This window comes from Drepanopeziza brunnea (assembly GCF_022702325.1).
Source record: "Drepanopeziza brunnea f. sp. 'multigermtubi' strain 214-2 chromosome Unknown ctg8, whole genome shotgun sequence".
NCBI classification, from domain to species: domain Eukaryota; kingdom Fungi; phylum Ascomycota; class Leotiomycetes; order Helotiales; family Drepanopezizaceae; genus Drepanopeziza; species Drepanopeziza brunnea.
In genome coordinates, this window is record NW_027094071.1 from 994989 (window position 1) to 1010219 (window position 15231).

The 15231-nt window shown below is 50.3% G+C and overlaps 6 protein-coding genes across 8 annotated transcripts; 4 read left to right on the forward strand and 2 right to left on the reverse strand.

The window, feature by feature from the left end:
* Positions 1–1511: 1511 nt before the first annotated feature.
* L3040_005227 (uncharacterized protein) lies at positions 1512–5041 on the reverse strand (the record flags this gene model as incomplete). 2 transcript variants are annotated; one of them, XM_066157283.1, is made up of 8 exons in its annotated part: positions 1512–1797; positions 1889–2469; positions 2528–2554; positions 2598–2721; positions 3026–3105; positions 3266–3459; positions 4430–4842; positions 5034–5041. In XM_066157283.1, the coding sequence occupies 8 exons, from the start codon at positions 5039–5041 to the stop codon at positions 1512–1514; spliced, it is 1713 nt and encodes a 570-aa protein (XP_066011593.1). The 2 variants fall into 2 exon arrangements, with proteins under 2 accessions (XP_066011593.1, XP_066011592.1); XM_066157282.1 differs by lacking the exons at positions 3266–3459; positions 4430–4842; positions 5034–5041 and adding an exon at positions 3248–3250.
* Positions 5042–5856: 815 nt separating this feature from the next.
* On the forward strand, positions 5857–7574 carry L3040_005228 (uncharacterized protein; the record flags this gene model as incomplete). 2 transcript variants are annotated; one of them, XM_066157284.1, is made up of 8 exons in its annotated part: positions 5857–5991; positions 6074–6084; positions 6157–6217; positions 6272–6469; positions 6522–7275; positions 7327–7335; positions 7480–7489; positions 7541–7574. In XM_066157284.1, the coding sequence occupies 8 exons, from the start codon at positions 5857–5859 to the stop codon at positions 7572–7574; spliced, it is 1212 nt and encodes a 403-aa protein (XP_066011594.1). The 2 variants fall into 2 exon arrangements, with proteins under 2 accessions (XP_066011594.1, XP_007297103.2); XM_007297041.2 differs by lacking the exon at positions 6074–6084 and having other exon boundaries at positions 6119–6217.
* A 1456-nt stretch (positions 7575–9030) lies between these two features.
* Positions 9031–9462, forward strand: L3040_005229 (uncharacterized protein; the record flags this gene model as incomplete). The annotated part of the gene is made up of 1 exon (XM_007297042.1): positions 9031–9462. The coding sequence occupies one exon, from the start codon at positions 9031–9033 to the stop codon at positions 9460–9462; it is 432 nt and encodes a 143-aa protein (XP_007297104.1).
* A 351-nt stretch (positions 9463–9813) lies between these two features.
* On the reverse strand, positions 9814–11072 carry L3040_005230 (uncharacterized protein; the record flags this gene model as incomplete). Its single annotated transcript, XM_007297043.1, has 2 exons — positions 9814–10971; positions 11040–11072. 2 exons carry the CDS (start codon positions 11070–11072, stop codon positions 9814–9816), a joined length of 1191 nt encoding a protein of 396 aa, XP_007297105.1.
* Positions 11073–11379: 307 nt separating this feature from the next.
* On the forward strand, positions 11380–11736 carry L3040_005231 (uncharacterized protein; the record flags this gene model as incomplete). The annotated part of the gene is made up of 2 exons (XM_066157285.1): positions 11380–11422; positions 11492–11736. The coding sequence occupies 2 exons, from the start codon at positions 11380–11382 to the stop codon at positions 11734–11736; spliced, it is 288 nt and encodes a 95-aa protein (XP_066011595.1).
* Positions 11737–11798: 62 nt separating this feature from the next.
* Positions 11799–15172, forward strand: L3040_005232 (uncharacterized protein; the record flags this gene model as incomplete). The annotated part of the gene is made up of 3 exons (XM_007297044.1): positions 11799–11941; positions 11997–12400; positions 12450–15172. The coding sequence occupies 3 exons, from the start codon at positions 11799–11801 to the stop codon at positions 15170–15172; spliced, it is 3270 nt and encodes a 1089-aa protein (XP_007297106.1).
* Between the last annotated feature and the right edge of the window lie 59 nt (positions 15173–15231).

The following is a 15231-nucleotide window of genomic DNA, read 5'->3' on the forward strand; positions in this document are numbered from 1 at the left end:
AGCCCCAACTCGTCCACCATCCCTCCTTCCTCATGGTCCCTCCACGCCACCATCTCCCCAGGCGCACACCCCGTGAGCTCCCCGTGCAACGGGCAGCGGCCAGGCTGATCGGCGAGGAAGCAGTCCGGGTTGACGAACGGGTAGCAGAAGCAGCCACCCTCCTCTCCCTCACCCTCTCCCTCTCCCTCTCCCCTCCCCTCTCCTCCCTCCCTTCCCTCCCCTCCCCCCTCCCGCTCCGCTCGCAGAGACTTCGACAACGCATACCCATCCCCATCCCCTTCCCCATCCCCTTCCCCTCCCCCCCCAACCAGCCGCGTCTCCCCGCTCCCAACAGAGAGAGCAGCCACGACGTGCGAGGAGTCGTAGTAGTCGTCGTAGTAGTAGTCCCCCGGCCGCGGAGGCACCACCCAGCCGCGTCGCCGAGGCCGCTGGTATTCCGCGTACGCCGCATACGGGTCGTGAGAGCGAGGCCGGTTCGGATCCCCATCCCGGCTCCGATGCTTGGGCGACGTGAGGGGAGCGTGTAATCTGGAAGTGGCGAGAAGGAAAAAATTAGACGTGTCAGCGAAAGAAAATATATATATATATATATATATCAAAAAAGATCAAAAATTCAAAAAAAGAAAAAAAAAAAAAAAAAACGACTGCGCAGTATGTGTGTGACGAGCATTTACAAAAGTCAGGAAGCTACCGCACATGCAAAGATCGTCATCGCCGCACAGCACAGCACAGCACAGCACAGCACAGCACAGCACAGCACAGCACAGCCGGGAGGAGAAGATCGCGGTACCTACTGAAGCGGACGAGGCGGCAGTGGCTTATTCAAGTCGGCGGCCATTATTTTTTTATTATTTTTTTATTTTTTTTTATTTTTATTTTTTTTTTTTCAAAGTCGCGTCCTGGCTGAGAGTGAGGACGGGGGCGTGCGTACGTTCGAAGGTCGGCGTTGGCGTTGGCGTTGGCGTTGGCGTTGGCGGCGCAGATGTAAAATACCTATAGGCTGGGGAGATTGCGGCAGCGGCAGCGGCAGCAGGGTCTAGGTCTCGAATCATCCATCGCGCCGAGAGATACGGTAGCCAGATCGGATTCGGGAATTGCGTATCATTAAACCGGTTCGGAAAAGGCATGGCCGCGCGGGCAGTTCGTTGGTTAGTTGGTTACCAGACGCCAGGCCTGTCGCGAGAGCACGCTCATTCATGCGCGCATGGACCAGATCATTTGTGTGTTACCGCGGGATCGTAGCACGTTCTAATAAGGGGGTCGTAAATGCGGTGCAATAACCGTGAATGTGAAACGCGATGTTGAATTCATGTGACATGGAAATACGAAAAAGCGTTAAAGGTCCATCCAGTGCCCGCCAAGCCAACCTCCTCACTCCTCACCCAGTCTCGCCGCCGTGACCATGTTGTAGTCTGCGGAATCGTTGCACCATCTTTTCTGCTCCTCCTTCCACAGCCCATCCTCTCAGAAGCCAACGCCATAAGTGCAGATAACGGACAGCGTTGTGACGCTCACGGGGCCGGTCCTCGGAGGAACTGAGCATGCTTCATTGCCTCTCTGGGGGGTGGGCATCCGGGACAGTCACAGTAGAAGCCGTAATTATCAGGAAGCTGGGACGGTGCGTTGGTGTATGAGATGGTGACCTCGTCACCCTTCTTGATTGCGTTGCAGGCCGTGACAACCAGATTGCCGGTCGTCTGGTTGATAGAGTACCTGCAGGTTGCGTAGGGATGGCAGGCATGGTTGAACCGGGAACTTCGAAGAAAGATGCCGCCTCTTCCCTCTGGAGTCGCAAATCTGCAACTAACATTAGCCAGGCTCAGCCAATCCAATCAGGGACTGGAGCGAATTAAATGCTCGGAATCCGGCCGAGTCATGATTTACTGACCGGTTGGTCTTGTAGATTGCCAGATCTCTCACGGGAGACATCCGTTTGAAGCCATACAGAGTTCGGTATTGCTCTCGCTGCTTTAGAGTCAACTTCTCCAGCTCGAAAAATACCCCAACGAAGCTCGCTTTGAAAAGCGGCTCCTCGGTCATGATCACTGTTCCCTCCTCGATGTCTTTGGTCGCAAATGCTCCGAAGCCACCCTTTTTAGACTTTCGAGCCTCGAAAAATTCGGTTGTAAATAGAGGTGGAGAGGTAGGTGAATTTGTGGTATCTGAAGAGATGATCTGGGTCGTTGGAGGTGAGGAGGTCGGCGAGTGGGCGTGGTGGCTGGAGGAGGAGGAGGAGGAGGAGGAGGAAGAGGATGAAGGCGACAGTTTTGGCGCAATGGAGATTGAAGCGATAAAGGCTTGCCGAGGATTCAGTGGAGGTACTGATGGTGCTGGTGGTGCTGGTGGTGCTGGTGGTGCTGGCGGTGCTGGCGGTGCTGGCGTTGCTGGCGGTGCTGGTACTGTCGATTGCTTGGAGTTATCCTCGCTCACAACAGCCTGAGGTTCCTCCAGCTGTTCAACAATACATGTCTAGGTATACAGATCAGTAGATGCATATCTATTATACTTCCAGTCTTAGAAGACTCACCTTGCCCCCCTCGCCCCCCTTTGCCTCCTTGCTCCATGTCTTGTCACATGTCCAAGTTGAACTCTCGTACCACGTCGCAAAGTCGTCTGCCAGCCCAACTGGCGTGAGCAGCGGGACTGGCCCGGCAGTAGCGTCTCTTGGAAACATCTTGAAGTTTCTCCAAGATGGTCGGTCGAGGAATTCGTCGGCAGAAGCTGCTCTAATATCAGCCATGTTTGCTGTATCCAAGGTTTATTGGTATTGAGGAGGACCAAATGACGATGCGGCTCGAGATTTGTGCACAAGCGCTCAATAGCGCTGTTGTTTGGAGTGAATTCCAGTGATGGAATTGTTGGAATTGAATTCGAGGCTGTGGAGCAGATGACCTCCGTTTTCTGAGTTTCCCTATTCAAATATCGCAGACGGCAACCAAGCCCGGAAGAGTGATCGTCGCGGTGATGATTGAAGAGCGTTGTAGCGGCGATAGATTCAGCAGTGAATGAGGTATTGCTCACTCACGGTAATTCTTCCTTGCGAAACATTCCATTCAGGTCGCATCTTTTCTTCTCTGTGGCTCCATTGGGAGCGCGGGAGATGTTCTGGGGCAAAATTGTGAGCTCAACTGCAAGCGATGGGTAGAATTGATGGCTAACAGAATGCTTGACGGCAAGAGATTGATTGACAACAGGAGGAGAGGAGGAGAGCAGCAGAGAGCAGAGCAAACCATGTGGGGCAACACACCATAGGAGGAAGACCTACTATTGGCGCAGAGGAGGAGGAGGAGGAGGAGGAGGTGCCATTAAACACGGCATGGTAAGGAACTTGTGCCCGACCGCTGAAGAGGCCATGGAGAGAGAGCACAGGAATTGTCGGAGTTTGACTGGAATGTTGGAAGTTGCAGAAAGAGAACGATGTTTCCGAGTAGAAGTCGAAGTCGGAACGGGTTTTCTTTTCTGTTAAAGAGGGGAGGCGGCGGTAAGCGAGCCGTCCTAGTTAGTACCTATTTAGGCAGCAAACCTTTTCACTCAAGACTACCTAATATTCACCAGCAGAGTCACCGGGAATCGCTTCAATACGTTTTTATGCCGATTCTGCACTCTGTTAGCACAACAACCAAGGGCAAAGGCTTTATCTTCTAAAGAGTGCAGAGAGTTTGCAAAGCGGTTAATTCAGCCCTGTTTGATAAACAGCTGAGAAGTGTTGTGATTTAAGTCGAACTTTTGCCTAACTCCAACCTCTTCAGGTGAACAGCACCAAAACAAGAGATACTGCAAAACGGTCTCTTTCCTAGAATTTCAAGGTTCCGACCACCACTTCTCGCGACCTTTCGTAGCGCTATCATTTGTAAGAATTAATAACGTAATGACGTAACGTCTGATAACCAAACCCATTAAGTAAACCCTTTTACGTTTATTAACTATATTATAAATATCAATTCTACGACTTTACACAGTTTGATTATTGAAGCGCGATCTGCTACGTATATACGGAAATTATTCGTTATAATTAAAAACTTCAATAGTTAACCGCAACAACGCAACTTCTTAAGAATAAATACAGCTGAACAAAGTTCTTTAGCTCTATTGAGTATACTGTAGATATTAATACCATACGGTTGGGTTATATTATCATTAAAGCGCAATTTAGTTAATAGCTACGTAAGCAAACTTTGTAATAATTGAATAGTTATCATAGAAGCTCGATGTTTGCCAAACGCTGAAAATCCCGTACAGCAAAAGTGATCACTTTCATTTTTTGTGACCCGTGCATCCTGTATTTCCGAGGTTAGGTGTATCCCTAACTTCCTATCCAAACAGGGCCTTAGATCAGCCTCGCTGATCTGGCCTGAGAAATTGTACCCCGAAATCCAAGCCAAATTCCCGGAGTGTCAGTCAAGTCAAGTTTTGGTATAGTTAAACTTACGCCAAGATACCATATTAGCAACACAGTATTTTCCCTTGCCGTTTCCAGCAAGGTACTGCCGATAGGTGCCAGAAAGGTGGATCTCGAGAAGCTCGATGGCAACTGTTTGGTAAATCAATCTCACAATTTGGTAGCGGGACAATCGCAATGGCCCTAGGACAGGTTGGCCCGGTTGGCGAATCCGTTTGTTGACAATCACTGCATTCTGCCCTGGACAGACACTTTCGTGCCCGAAGAACAGCCAGTGCAAGCGAGCATTGCGAATGTTCGTGATCATCTCTGAAACCGAAATTACCCTTCGAATCGATTTCTTTGAGCAGATAGAGTGAGCAGATAGAGCATTGTGGCTGAAGTCTCCATTACGTAGAATGGTGGGGTTTTGGTCATGTTGTCGACCCGAACCGGGATTCTGCCTGTGTGTCGATCAGCAAGCTTCTTCCGGTCCGTCAATAGACAGATACAAGAGGAGCGGCATATTTGGTTTTGCTGTGCTTGTCATTTGGATCCAGATTGAGGAGCCAGTCCTCCTTTTGGTCGCTCGTCAGGAGCGCGATGAGGGTTATGGTTGACAATATCTTCAAGCATGACAATGCCTGACGCTCACCTTGGCATTCTTGATATTAGCAGAGGTATTTAACCGGAGTATATGAGAAGTTCCAGGAGTTCCTGACGGACTTGTCTGCCGACAGAGGACGCATCGTTGGCATCAAATACGTCATTAGGTAGGTACGGTAGGTAGGTAATAAGGTTGGTATGTGGGTACCGGTACATACGTTGTAAGTCGTCTCGAAGCCTCGCACGTGATTTAAAGCCTCTTGCTGGCTCTGGAAGGATGCGTAAGTTGAATGCTTTAATTACAAAGCACTTAGTCATGTTCCGCGATGATACAGTACCGGTAGTGAAAATGATGGTCATTTGGGAAAGCAGAAGCGCGATTGAGGGAGACGCGGGACCGGAGCAGACGCGGGACCGGAGCAGACGCAGACCCGAGACTTGTAGAAGTATGTTGGGGGTGAGAGTATGTGAGGTGGGGTTGATATTTCTAAGTTCTTCTCAGCAGAAGAATTCTACAACTACCGGTACCGGTACCGTATGTAGCCTCTAATGGTACACGTGCACCCGAACCCTGCCTTGTGGCCTCAGGCCATCACACCGAACAGCTCGGCTAGACATCCCCGTTTCGTGGCGCATCCAGACTATGTCTTCTCGGTCCTCGTAACCTTAAAAAGATCTCGTATTTGTCGGATATCTTCCAATCGTATCCATATCTACATATCAGCTTTAATTTCCCCTTCCCCGTGGAGTTACCATTTATTCACTTTGTGCCCATCAGCAAATGCGTCCGTCTTCTGTTTGCTCAAGCTAACGACTTGTTACACCAAATCACACCGGGTTTGTTTACTTATGCCTCCTAAAAACAAGCAAATATGGATATGTGTGACAACCCCTCAGAGGCCTCTTCTCGTGCCGCGTCGTATGGCACCCCGCAACCAGCACTTACAAGAAAGGCCCACCGGAAGTCCAAGAACGGATGTCTTGTCTGTAAGAAGCGAAGGATCAAGGTACGCTTAGCTGGACGACTTGATCACGATTTATTGTGCACATTTCCTCCTCAATCGATGATCTGATCTGATCATTGCTTAGAAGTCGAATAAGTGAAGCTAACATGGACATTTCCCGAACCAAAAGTGCGATGAGACTCATCCAGAATGCGGAAACTGCACTAGGCACTCATCGATCTGCGAATACCCGCCTCTCAAAACAAGCCCTGTATCTCAAAATGGAAATGTAAGCACTCTGCCCTCTCGGAACGACTCTCCAAAACTCTGACGGACCACCAAGCTCGCTTCAAAGCGCCCTCTTGAAATCAACTTGGTAGATCTAGAATTGCTGCACCACTTCACCACAGTGACAGCTGCGACACTGCATAATGATCCAAGCGTCCAAAGGCTTTGGAGTACAACCGTCCCCCAACTTGGCTACAAGCATGACTTTGTGATGCATGGGATTCTGGCTATCTCTGCGCTTCATATAGGCTACGTACGCTTTCTGCCCTTCACCGCTCCATCTGTTCATGCTGACCGAGTCCCAGTACTACCCAGAAAGAAAAGAATACTGCACTAAGCAAGCCGGTCTACATCACAAATCCAGCTTAGCAAAAGCCACTCCCGCACTCAGCGATGTCAACGAAAAAAGTGCGGCCGAGTTATATATTTTCTCGGTGCTAACATGTCTCTATACGTATGCTACGCTAAATGACACCGATGATTCCGTGTCAGAGGGACCATACGGCCTCGCGCAGTATATATCGGTGTCTCGGCAGAGCGACTCCATTGCCCGTATGGTGAATGACTCGCTGCGAGCCGGTCCGCTGGGAGTTTTACTCTCATCGGATCGAAGGTGGCGGTGGTGTGAACAAGTCTCGCATGACACACTCTCAGGTGTTCGGGAACTGCGAGAGTTGTCAGCCGTCATCAACCAGCGACATTCCGATCCTCGGATCAAGGAAGCCTACCAAAAAGCCATTGACGACTTTCTCATTATGTTCCACGCCATCTCTGCCATGTCACCAGAGATGCGCGAGGCGTCCGACGTCTTTGTATGGCCGTCCAGGCTGACAGACGAGTACCTGGAGCTTCTCCGGCAGCCGACGCAGGAAGCGCTTGTGATACTCGCCTACTTCGCTGTTCTTCCTGAGCAGATAGACAGTACATGGTGGCTTGAAGGATTTGGACGGCGTTTGTTCCGGAAGATCCATCAATTGATTCAGAATGATTACTTGCCATGGATACAGTGGCCGCTTCGGGAAATTGAGAGGAGTCCAGGTGAGCGAAGCCGGAGTCAAGGTAGGTGATCAGACCCTGATGCGGATGGATACAGCTACTGACAGTGGCTAGCAACCTGCAGTACATAGGCTGATATGGGATCTTGAAAGATGATATATCGTGACTCGAGTATCCTATTGAGCCGATCCAGGTTTGGATGACTACACGAGATCAACCGCCGCCTCCATCCAATCAAGCACTACACTCCTGACGTCCGGAGTCTAGTACCGACTTGGTATTACTGTTCTCAATGAAGCCGAAGTTATATATCTAACTGACGACGCAGCTTGAGATTCTCGGAGAACGGAGGGCATATCTAAGGGCATGTCTTGATGCATCTCGACAACTACCCTGTCAAATTGATAGAGGGGGGCCAGTGGGATCCTCAAGAGTATTCAGGCAATGAAACAGAGGCGAAGAATCCATGTACCCTTCGACTTCTTTGGCGCCATTATAGTAATGAACTTCGTCCACCTGCATCTCGCTTAGCTCTTCGCACTCATATCACCGGACACCTCCGACAACAAAAATCCGTGCCCAAACACGCCCTAATCCCACCCATACCATCCAGCTCCGCCACTGCTGTCCACGACAGCCACTCCCCCATCCGTGACTTTACCCCGTCCACACCATCTCCACATCCCCACATCTCCACATCCCCATAACCCAATCCCCAACCCCCAAAAAGCCAAACCCAGTTCCGAAAAGCAACGAAATGAACCCCCCTTTAAAAAGCCCAAGCACAGAAAACCTCCCAAGCGCGCTTTCAATCCCGATCCCGATCCCAATCCCAAAACCAAAACCATTCCATAATCCACATTCCCTCAATCCACACTCACCTACCTCTCCCCCGCTTTCGCTTTCGCCTACCGAGCACCTATTGTCTCGGGGCTTAAGCAACGAATACACTCGGCTCGGCTCGGCTCTGGATTTAGTGGGAGGGAGGGAATGAATGAATGAATGAGAGAGAGCTTGATCTATAACGCTTGCCTTAGAATATATATATATTGGACTAGATGGATGGATGGATGGAGTTGAAAGTGTGTTGTATCGACATCTAACCTGTACTCTGTACTGCTGGATTGTAGATAGATAGGTAGGTAGGGTGGGCGGAAGGAGGAGAGGGGGGGGGGGGGGGGAGGTGGCTATGAAGCCGATCCCAATACTTGCTTGCTTGACAGCACAAGGGGAAAAAAAACGGAGAGAGATATCAGTACCAGTTAGGAAAGTGCGCTTTATTCACATGAGTCATGTAGTTACATAACCCCCCCCCCCCTCCCCAATCCCCCCAAAAAATATACACATTATGTTTTAGCATGTGTAGTTTTCAAGTTTTCAAGATGGGGTTGCTTTAGAGAGGCCAGGCCAGGCCTAGCTAGCTAGCTAAGGTCTTGCCCACTGTTTACGTCCGTCGATAAACACCCTCTTTCTAAGATTATACGTAACAGGTTACGAGGCGTTTGTAAAGGCTCCCGCGCTGGATAGAAGAACCGAGCAAGAGAGAATTCCAGCACAACAAAGAGAGGCCTCTTTGAGCCAGCTCCCAAGACGGGAAGTGAATCATTCCCTCGACTCCCCTCTAAAATTTACGCTCAGCCTCACGCTCAACCTCTCCCCAAGCCGAACGAAATACATTCATGAATCCTCCAATCTTTGATCTGTCGCTACTTTCCTCTTTTCCCCCTCTAACCGTCGACACAACACAGCACCACACAAATACAATACAGCTCAGACCGAAACGTCTCCCTCATACCACCACCACACTTACCACCCACGATGGCAACCACTCCCAAACTCACCGATCGCAAGCTCAAGCTCAAGCCCAAGCCCACAACCACACCGGCACATCGCCCGACTTACAATCACGCCGGGCCCATAATAATCATCATCATCCTCCACGCCCTGCTCATCGCTGCCATCGTCTTAGCTGCGCTGAGCGCCCACGACGTTGCGCTTAACTCTCAGCGACTGGTCAAAAACACCGAGACCAACGTTGGCAGAGGTTCAGCAGGGGTGAAGTACAGTACGCACACGTTTACTCTGGATGTGGTGCTGCAGCGTCTAGATAGGGAGATGGGGATTCGGAAGGGGGAGAACACGACGGAGAGAGTTGCGCGGAGAATTCGGTTTTTGAAGGAGAGGTTGGAGAGACGGAGAGTTGCAAGGGAGAGGGAGGCGGGGGGTGGAGCTCGGGTTATTCAAGGTTGAAATGGAGAGTTTGTGTGAGTGGCTTGGTGCTGAGGGAGAGAGTACTGCATATCTGGCTTTCTGGTTGCGAATTCTGGGATTGGGAGTGGCCTGAGGGGATGGAAGGTTTGTGGATGTGTCTTTGGTAGACGATTGACTGGAGGCACTGGTGTCGGTATGGCTGGATAGAGGGCTGGATAGGGGCTGGACCGGTTATAGAGTGCCAGGTTTGAGGGTGACCAGAGCAGAGATCCAAGAACACCACTCTGTCAGGATGTCCAATTCGGTGTATGTATCGTGATCAGCATCAGACATCAGAGGACGAAATCAAAGAAGCAATGCAAGCCAAAATACAGAGCGAGATTCTTGCATTTACAGCAAATTCTTGCGAACATAAAGCGTGAGTTGCTTCAACGCTTCCTCCAGAACCGCAGTCTCGCACACAAATCCGATGCGTACGTAGCCTTTGAATTCCGCACCAAAGCACTTTGAAGCTGGCAGGAACATGACCTTGGTGCTCTCCAGAACGTCAAGGCAGAACTGCACGTCTTCAACAGGTTTACCATCCTTCTCGAATTTGACAAGAGCTGTAGTTCCACTGGTTGGTCTTACCCAAGAGCAGACGTCACTCCAGCGATCAATGAACTTCTCCAGCATGGCAACGTTCGTCTTAGCAAGCTTAAGATTACGCCCTAGTAGAGCGTGTAGGACAGATTGGGAGAGGGCGTATGTGGCGACTTGATCGTCGAGCTGCGAGACGGATATGGTGGTGTAGTCTCTAGCAGAAGCAATGGCCTCGACTATCGATCGGTCTCGACATGCCATCCAGCCCAGTCGTATGCCAGCCAAACTGTAAGCTTTTGACATTGAGCCCGTGCTGATAGCCTTGGCATACCCCAAAGACACAATGGACGGAGGGAAATCTGGATCTGCAGGAGATATGCTGTGAAACAGAGGTCGGTAGACTTCATCACACAGGATCATGATATCCCGCTCCTTAGCAAAATCCACAAGGCCTTGCAAAACAGATTTGGGGGTCGTTGATCCGGTTGGGTTGTTGGGATTATTTATGATAATCATTTTGGTGTTGTCCCTCACTAACTCCTTCAAGTCTTCCAAATCTGGTATGAACTTCTGTCCCCGTCGAAGCTTCCATAGCGAGACCTCTGCACCTAGGCTCCTGGGTACATCGTAAAGCTGTTGGTATGTAGGGTGCTCGCAGATGACATGGTCTCCAGGTCCAAGCAGCGTGTATAGAAGGAGGAAATTGGCAGAAATAGCACCGGGGGTGATGAGGATATTTTCGGCTGGAAGTGGAGTCGAGACTCGTACGGAGTACAGAGAAGCAAGCCGTTCTCGCAGCGCCTGTGAGCCTCGAATGGAGCCATATTTGAGCTTTGTTGAAGTGTTGAGTGGATGTGGGATATTAGGGTCTTCGCACAAGGACACAAGAGTGTCAATTGAGATACTGGCGGCACATGTCTCAGCAATATTCAAGACTCCAGGTGTTGTTTCGTATTTGTCCATCCACTGGGGGTTGTCAGCATGATAACAAAGATGTGTATGATTAGAGGTTGTATTGGATAATAGATAAATACCTGCTCAACCTCGAAAGGCTCGAGCTTGACCATGTTGTTTCTTTACTTTTGCCACGTAGACGTAGGCAAGACTGAAAGTGGAAGGTTTCTGTGTAGATATTGGTCGTCTCTCTGATGCTGCCATTGCGGACGGATAGACAGTTAGGGACCTAGGCACGTACCTGTAGGTAGGTAGGTGGGCAAACAGTATCTCCGAGCTCGAGCGCGGGGTAACAACAGCTCGCACTTCACGCTAGGCCCGGCTTCTAGCTCCCTCCCACCTGACAGTAGCCCAAGCCTAGGAATATTACTGACTGGAAAGCACCTTTTTTTTTTTTCTTGAACATCTCGAAAACTTCCAATGCAAAATGCTCCCATCATCTTCTTCAAACCTTACCCAGTAGGTCAGCTTTATGGAGGCCGATATCCCGGAGTCGACGCGGTATCACGTGGGCTAAAACTATACTATACAGAACTTAAGGGTAATCCTACTTCGCGTCAGGCGGGCCAAGCCATGAGACAGACTGTGCCCGGCTTGACCCGCCCGCCAAACGCGGTCCGTCTCGCAACCTCACCGACGTCAATATCCACATCAAAGATCAAATCGCCTCCACCCGATTTCAAGCCTCGCCTGTTGTCCACCATAGAGCCAGAGCCGCGGCCGGAACCCTTGGATCAGACCGAACTGCAGCGCTCGAGTCTCTATTCCATGGACTGACTAGACAGAGCTTGAGTTAAGCTTCACGGTATCATACCAACAAATCCAGACTTCTATTGACGATGCGGGGAGTCCTGGATAGGGTGGCCTTCGGGGCGCTCTCGCTGGCATGGACGGTCGCTGCTGCTGGAAATTACTCGTCCATAGATATGATGCGCGCACAGCTGGCTCTGATGGGCGATCGCCCGGCGGATTGCCCCCCATGGTACGGTGCCCACCCATCCCACGCGTAGATGCGCATAGTCACTGACCAAAGATAGCTTCAACTGTCTTCTACCGGCCTTTACCTGCGGTCAGTACTCCGAGTGCAATCAGTTTAATGGCAAGTGTTCCTGCCCGCCTGGATTCGGAGGCGACGATTGCTTCTCACCAGTATGCGGAGCTTTGGCAGACGGGGAGGATCGACCTATGCGACAGAGCGACTACTGCGAATGCAAAGAGGGATGGACTGGCATCAACTGCAACGTTTGCACAGAAAACAAGGCTTGTAATGCCTTGATGCCAACGAACGAGGGTGGGGTCTGCTATCAGAACGGAGAGGTGGTACACGAAAACTACCAGCAATGCGATGTTACAAACAAGAAAATTGTGCAGATTTTGGAAGGGAGAAGGCCTCAAGTCACTTTCACCTGCAACGCCAATGCCTCGACTTGCGACTTTCAGTGTAAGTTATGGCATGTTCTTGCAGTTGAAAAGTGCTAATCTGTCATCAGTCTGGGTTGAACACAAGGAATCTTTCTATTGCTCGTTGAATACCTGCACGTCGACCGCCGATAATACCTACGATCAGAACGCGACCAACTACAAATGCGACCACATCGATTGCAAATGTATCCCGGGCCGAATGCTGTGCGGGGAGAACGGCTCTGTCGACATCACCGAATTCCTAGACGAGTCTATCGAAGGGCCTGCATCTTTTAGCTGTAAGCAAGAACACGGCGGGACCAACAACTGCAGGTTTAAAGAACCTGCCATGGACGAACTAATCCAGACGATGTTTGGAGATGACAGTATCGAGTTGAACTGTAAGGCTGGGGAATGTCTGTACGTGTCGGACGTGCCTGGATTTGAACGGCCCGTGAAAAAGATCAATACTCCTTTAATTGCAGGAGTCATTGCTGGATGTGCCTTGTTCGTGGTTGGGATTATCCTGACGGTCTGGTACCTTTCACGGAGACAGTTCAAATATGGGCCGGTTCATCTGGACGACTCCGATGACGAGAGCACCAAGTTGATGACAGACCACAAGCCCGCCTCTTTGTACTTTGAAAATGTCTCGTACAATATGAATGGAAAGCAAATCCTCTCTGGAATCCAAGGAGTCGCCCACCCAGGAGAAATAATGGCTATAATGGGTGCTTCCGGCGCCGGAAAAACGACCTTCCTCGATATCTTGGCCCGGAAGAATAAGCGGGGAGTAGTTTCGGGCGATTTCTACGTCAATGGGGAGAAGGTCAACGATAATGACTACAAAAACGTTGTAGGATTTGTGGACCAGGAAGACACTATGCTACCAACCCTTACGGTCCACGAAACGATCATGACCAGTGCACTTCTCAGACTTCCACGAGATATGGGAAAATCCGCAAAGGAGCAACGGGTATACGAAGTTGAGAAACAACTAGGAATCTTCGCCATCAGAGATTCTTTGATCGGCTCCGAGGATGGAAAAGGGCGTGGAATTTCTGGTGGCGAGAAGAGAAGAGTCGGGATTGCTTGCGAGCTTGTCACGAGTCCAAGCATACTGTTCCTCGATGAGCCAACTAGTGGACTGGATGCATACAATGCTTTCAACGTCATCGAGTGCTTAGTCACTCTTGCAAAGACCTACAAGCGAACCGTCATCTTCACCATCCATCAGCCGAGATCCAATATTGTAGCATTGTTCGACAGACTGCTGCTCCTGGCCAAGGGAAAGACCGTCTACTCGGGCGATTTTGCCCATTGCCAAGATTTCTTCGACCATATCGGGTACTCCTGCCCTCCAGGTTTCAATATTGCGGACTATCTGGTCGATTTGACCATGCACGTTGGTGGTCCTCGCACTCCTCTCGATGAAAGTATTGCCGACTTCGAAACCCCTAACGGGAGCGCTGGCCCGAGCAGCACCAGAGCAGTCAAATCTATCGCTAGTATTGGCGGAGGAAGCATCGAGGAGTCAAGGTTCGGAAGCCCGGGCGGTGACTCGTTGTTAAGACCAAAGGGCAACCGTCGAGTTTCTGTTAAAGCCAAGCAAGAAAGAGAGCTTTTCACACGCAAGAGACATGGTTTCGAGACACCGACTTCACAACACGATGAAGCCCCATTGGATCCAAATGCGACAGGCTCGCAGCAGTGGCTTCGTCTACAGAAGCAGCAGGCTGGCCAGATTCACCAACACACCACCGAAGACCCAGATGACCTACCCCCAGCAGCCTCGGGGCCGAGTGATCTTGATATCCTCGTTGCAGCCTATCAAAATTCCGAGATTGCCGGCAACATCCATGATGATATACACGCGGCCATAGATAGTGCCCAATCCGCGAACGGAATTGCCAACGGCCATTCCCAAGGAAACGGCTCAGCAAACGGTGGGGCGATGGGCAGAGGGTATGCCAGGATTGGGTACCTACGACAGTTCATGATCTTGTCCCAACGAACCTGGAAAAATCTATACCGAAATCCAATGCTAATGCTCACTCATTACGCTATTTCCATTCTGTTGGCAGTCCTCTCTGGCTTCCTGTTCTACGGTCTTACGGACGACATTCCAGGTTTTCAGAACAGACTCGGACTCTTTTTCTTCATCCTGGCTCTCTTCGGCTTCAGTACACTGTCTAGCTTGACAGTCTTCGCTACTGAGCGAACGCTATTCGTGAGAGAGCGTGCAAATGGATACTACTCGCCAGTCACATACTTCGCAGCCAAAGTACTCTTCGATGTCGTCCCGCTCCGCATTATTCCCCCAATAATCATGGGCTCAATCATCTACCCAATGACCGGCCTGGTACCAGACTGGCCACACTTCCTCAGATTTATCCTCATTCTTGTCCTCTTCAACTTGGCTGCGGCTGGTATCTGCCTCTTCATCGGTATCGTCTGTAAAGACAATGGTGTCGCAAGTCTGGTTGGCTCTTTGGTAATGCTCTTCAGCTTACTCTTCGCCGGTCTGCTGCTCAACCACGATGCTATTCCTAAGTCTGCCTTGTGGCTACAGGATATATCTATCTTCCACTATGGCTTTGAGTCGTTGATTGTCAACGAAGTCACATACCTCTCATTAAAGGACAAGAAGCTCGGTCTTACAATTGATGTTCCGGGTGCCACGATCCTGAGCTCGTTTGGATTCAATACCCAAGCGCTGTGGCCCGATGTCACGAATTTAGCAATGTTCGCGGCAGGCTTTATTATCTTGGCCTATATGGCCATGCATGTCATATTGGTAGAGAGACGGTAGATAGAGCTACATAGGGGTATTCTCCTTGTAGTTTTACTTACATGGGATACAATTTTGAG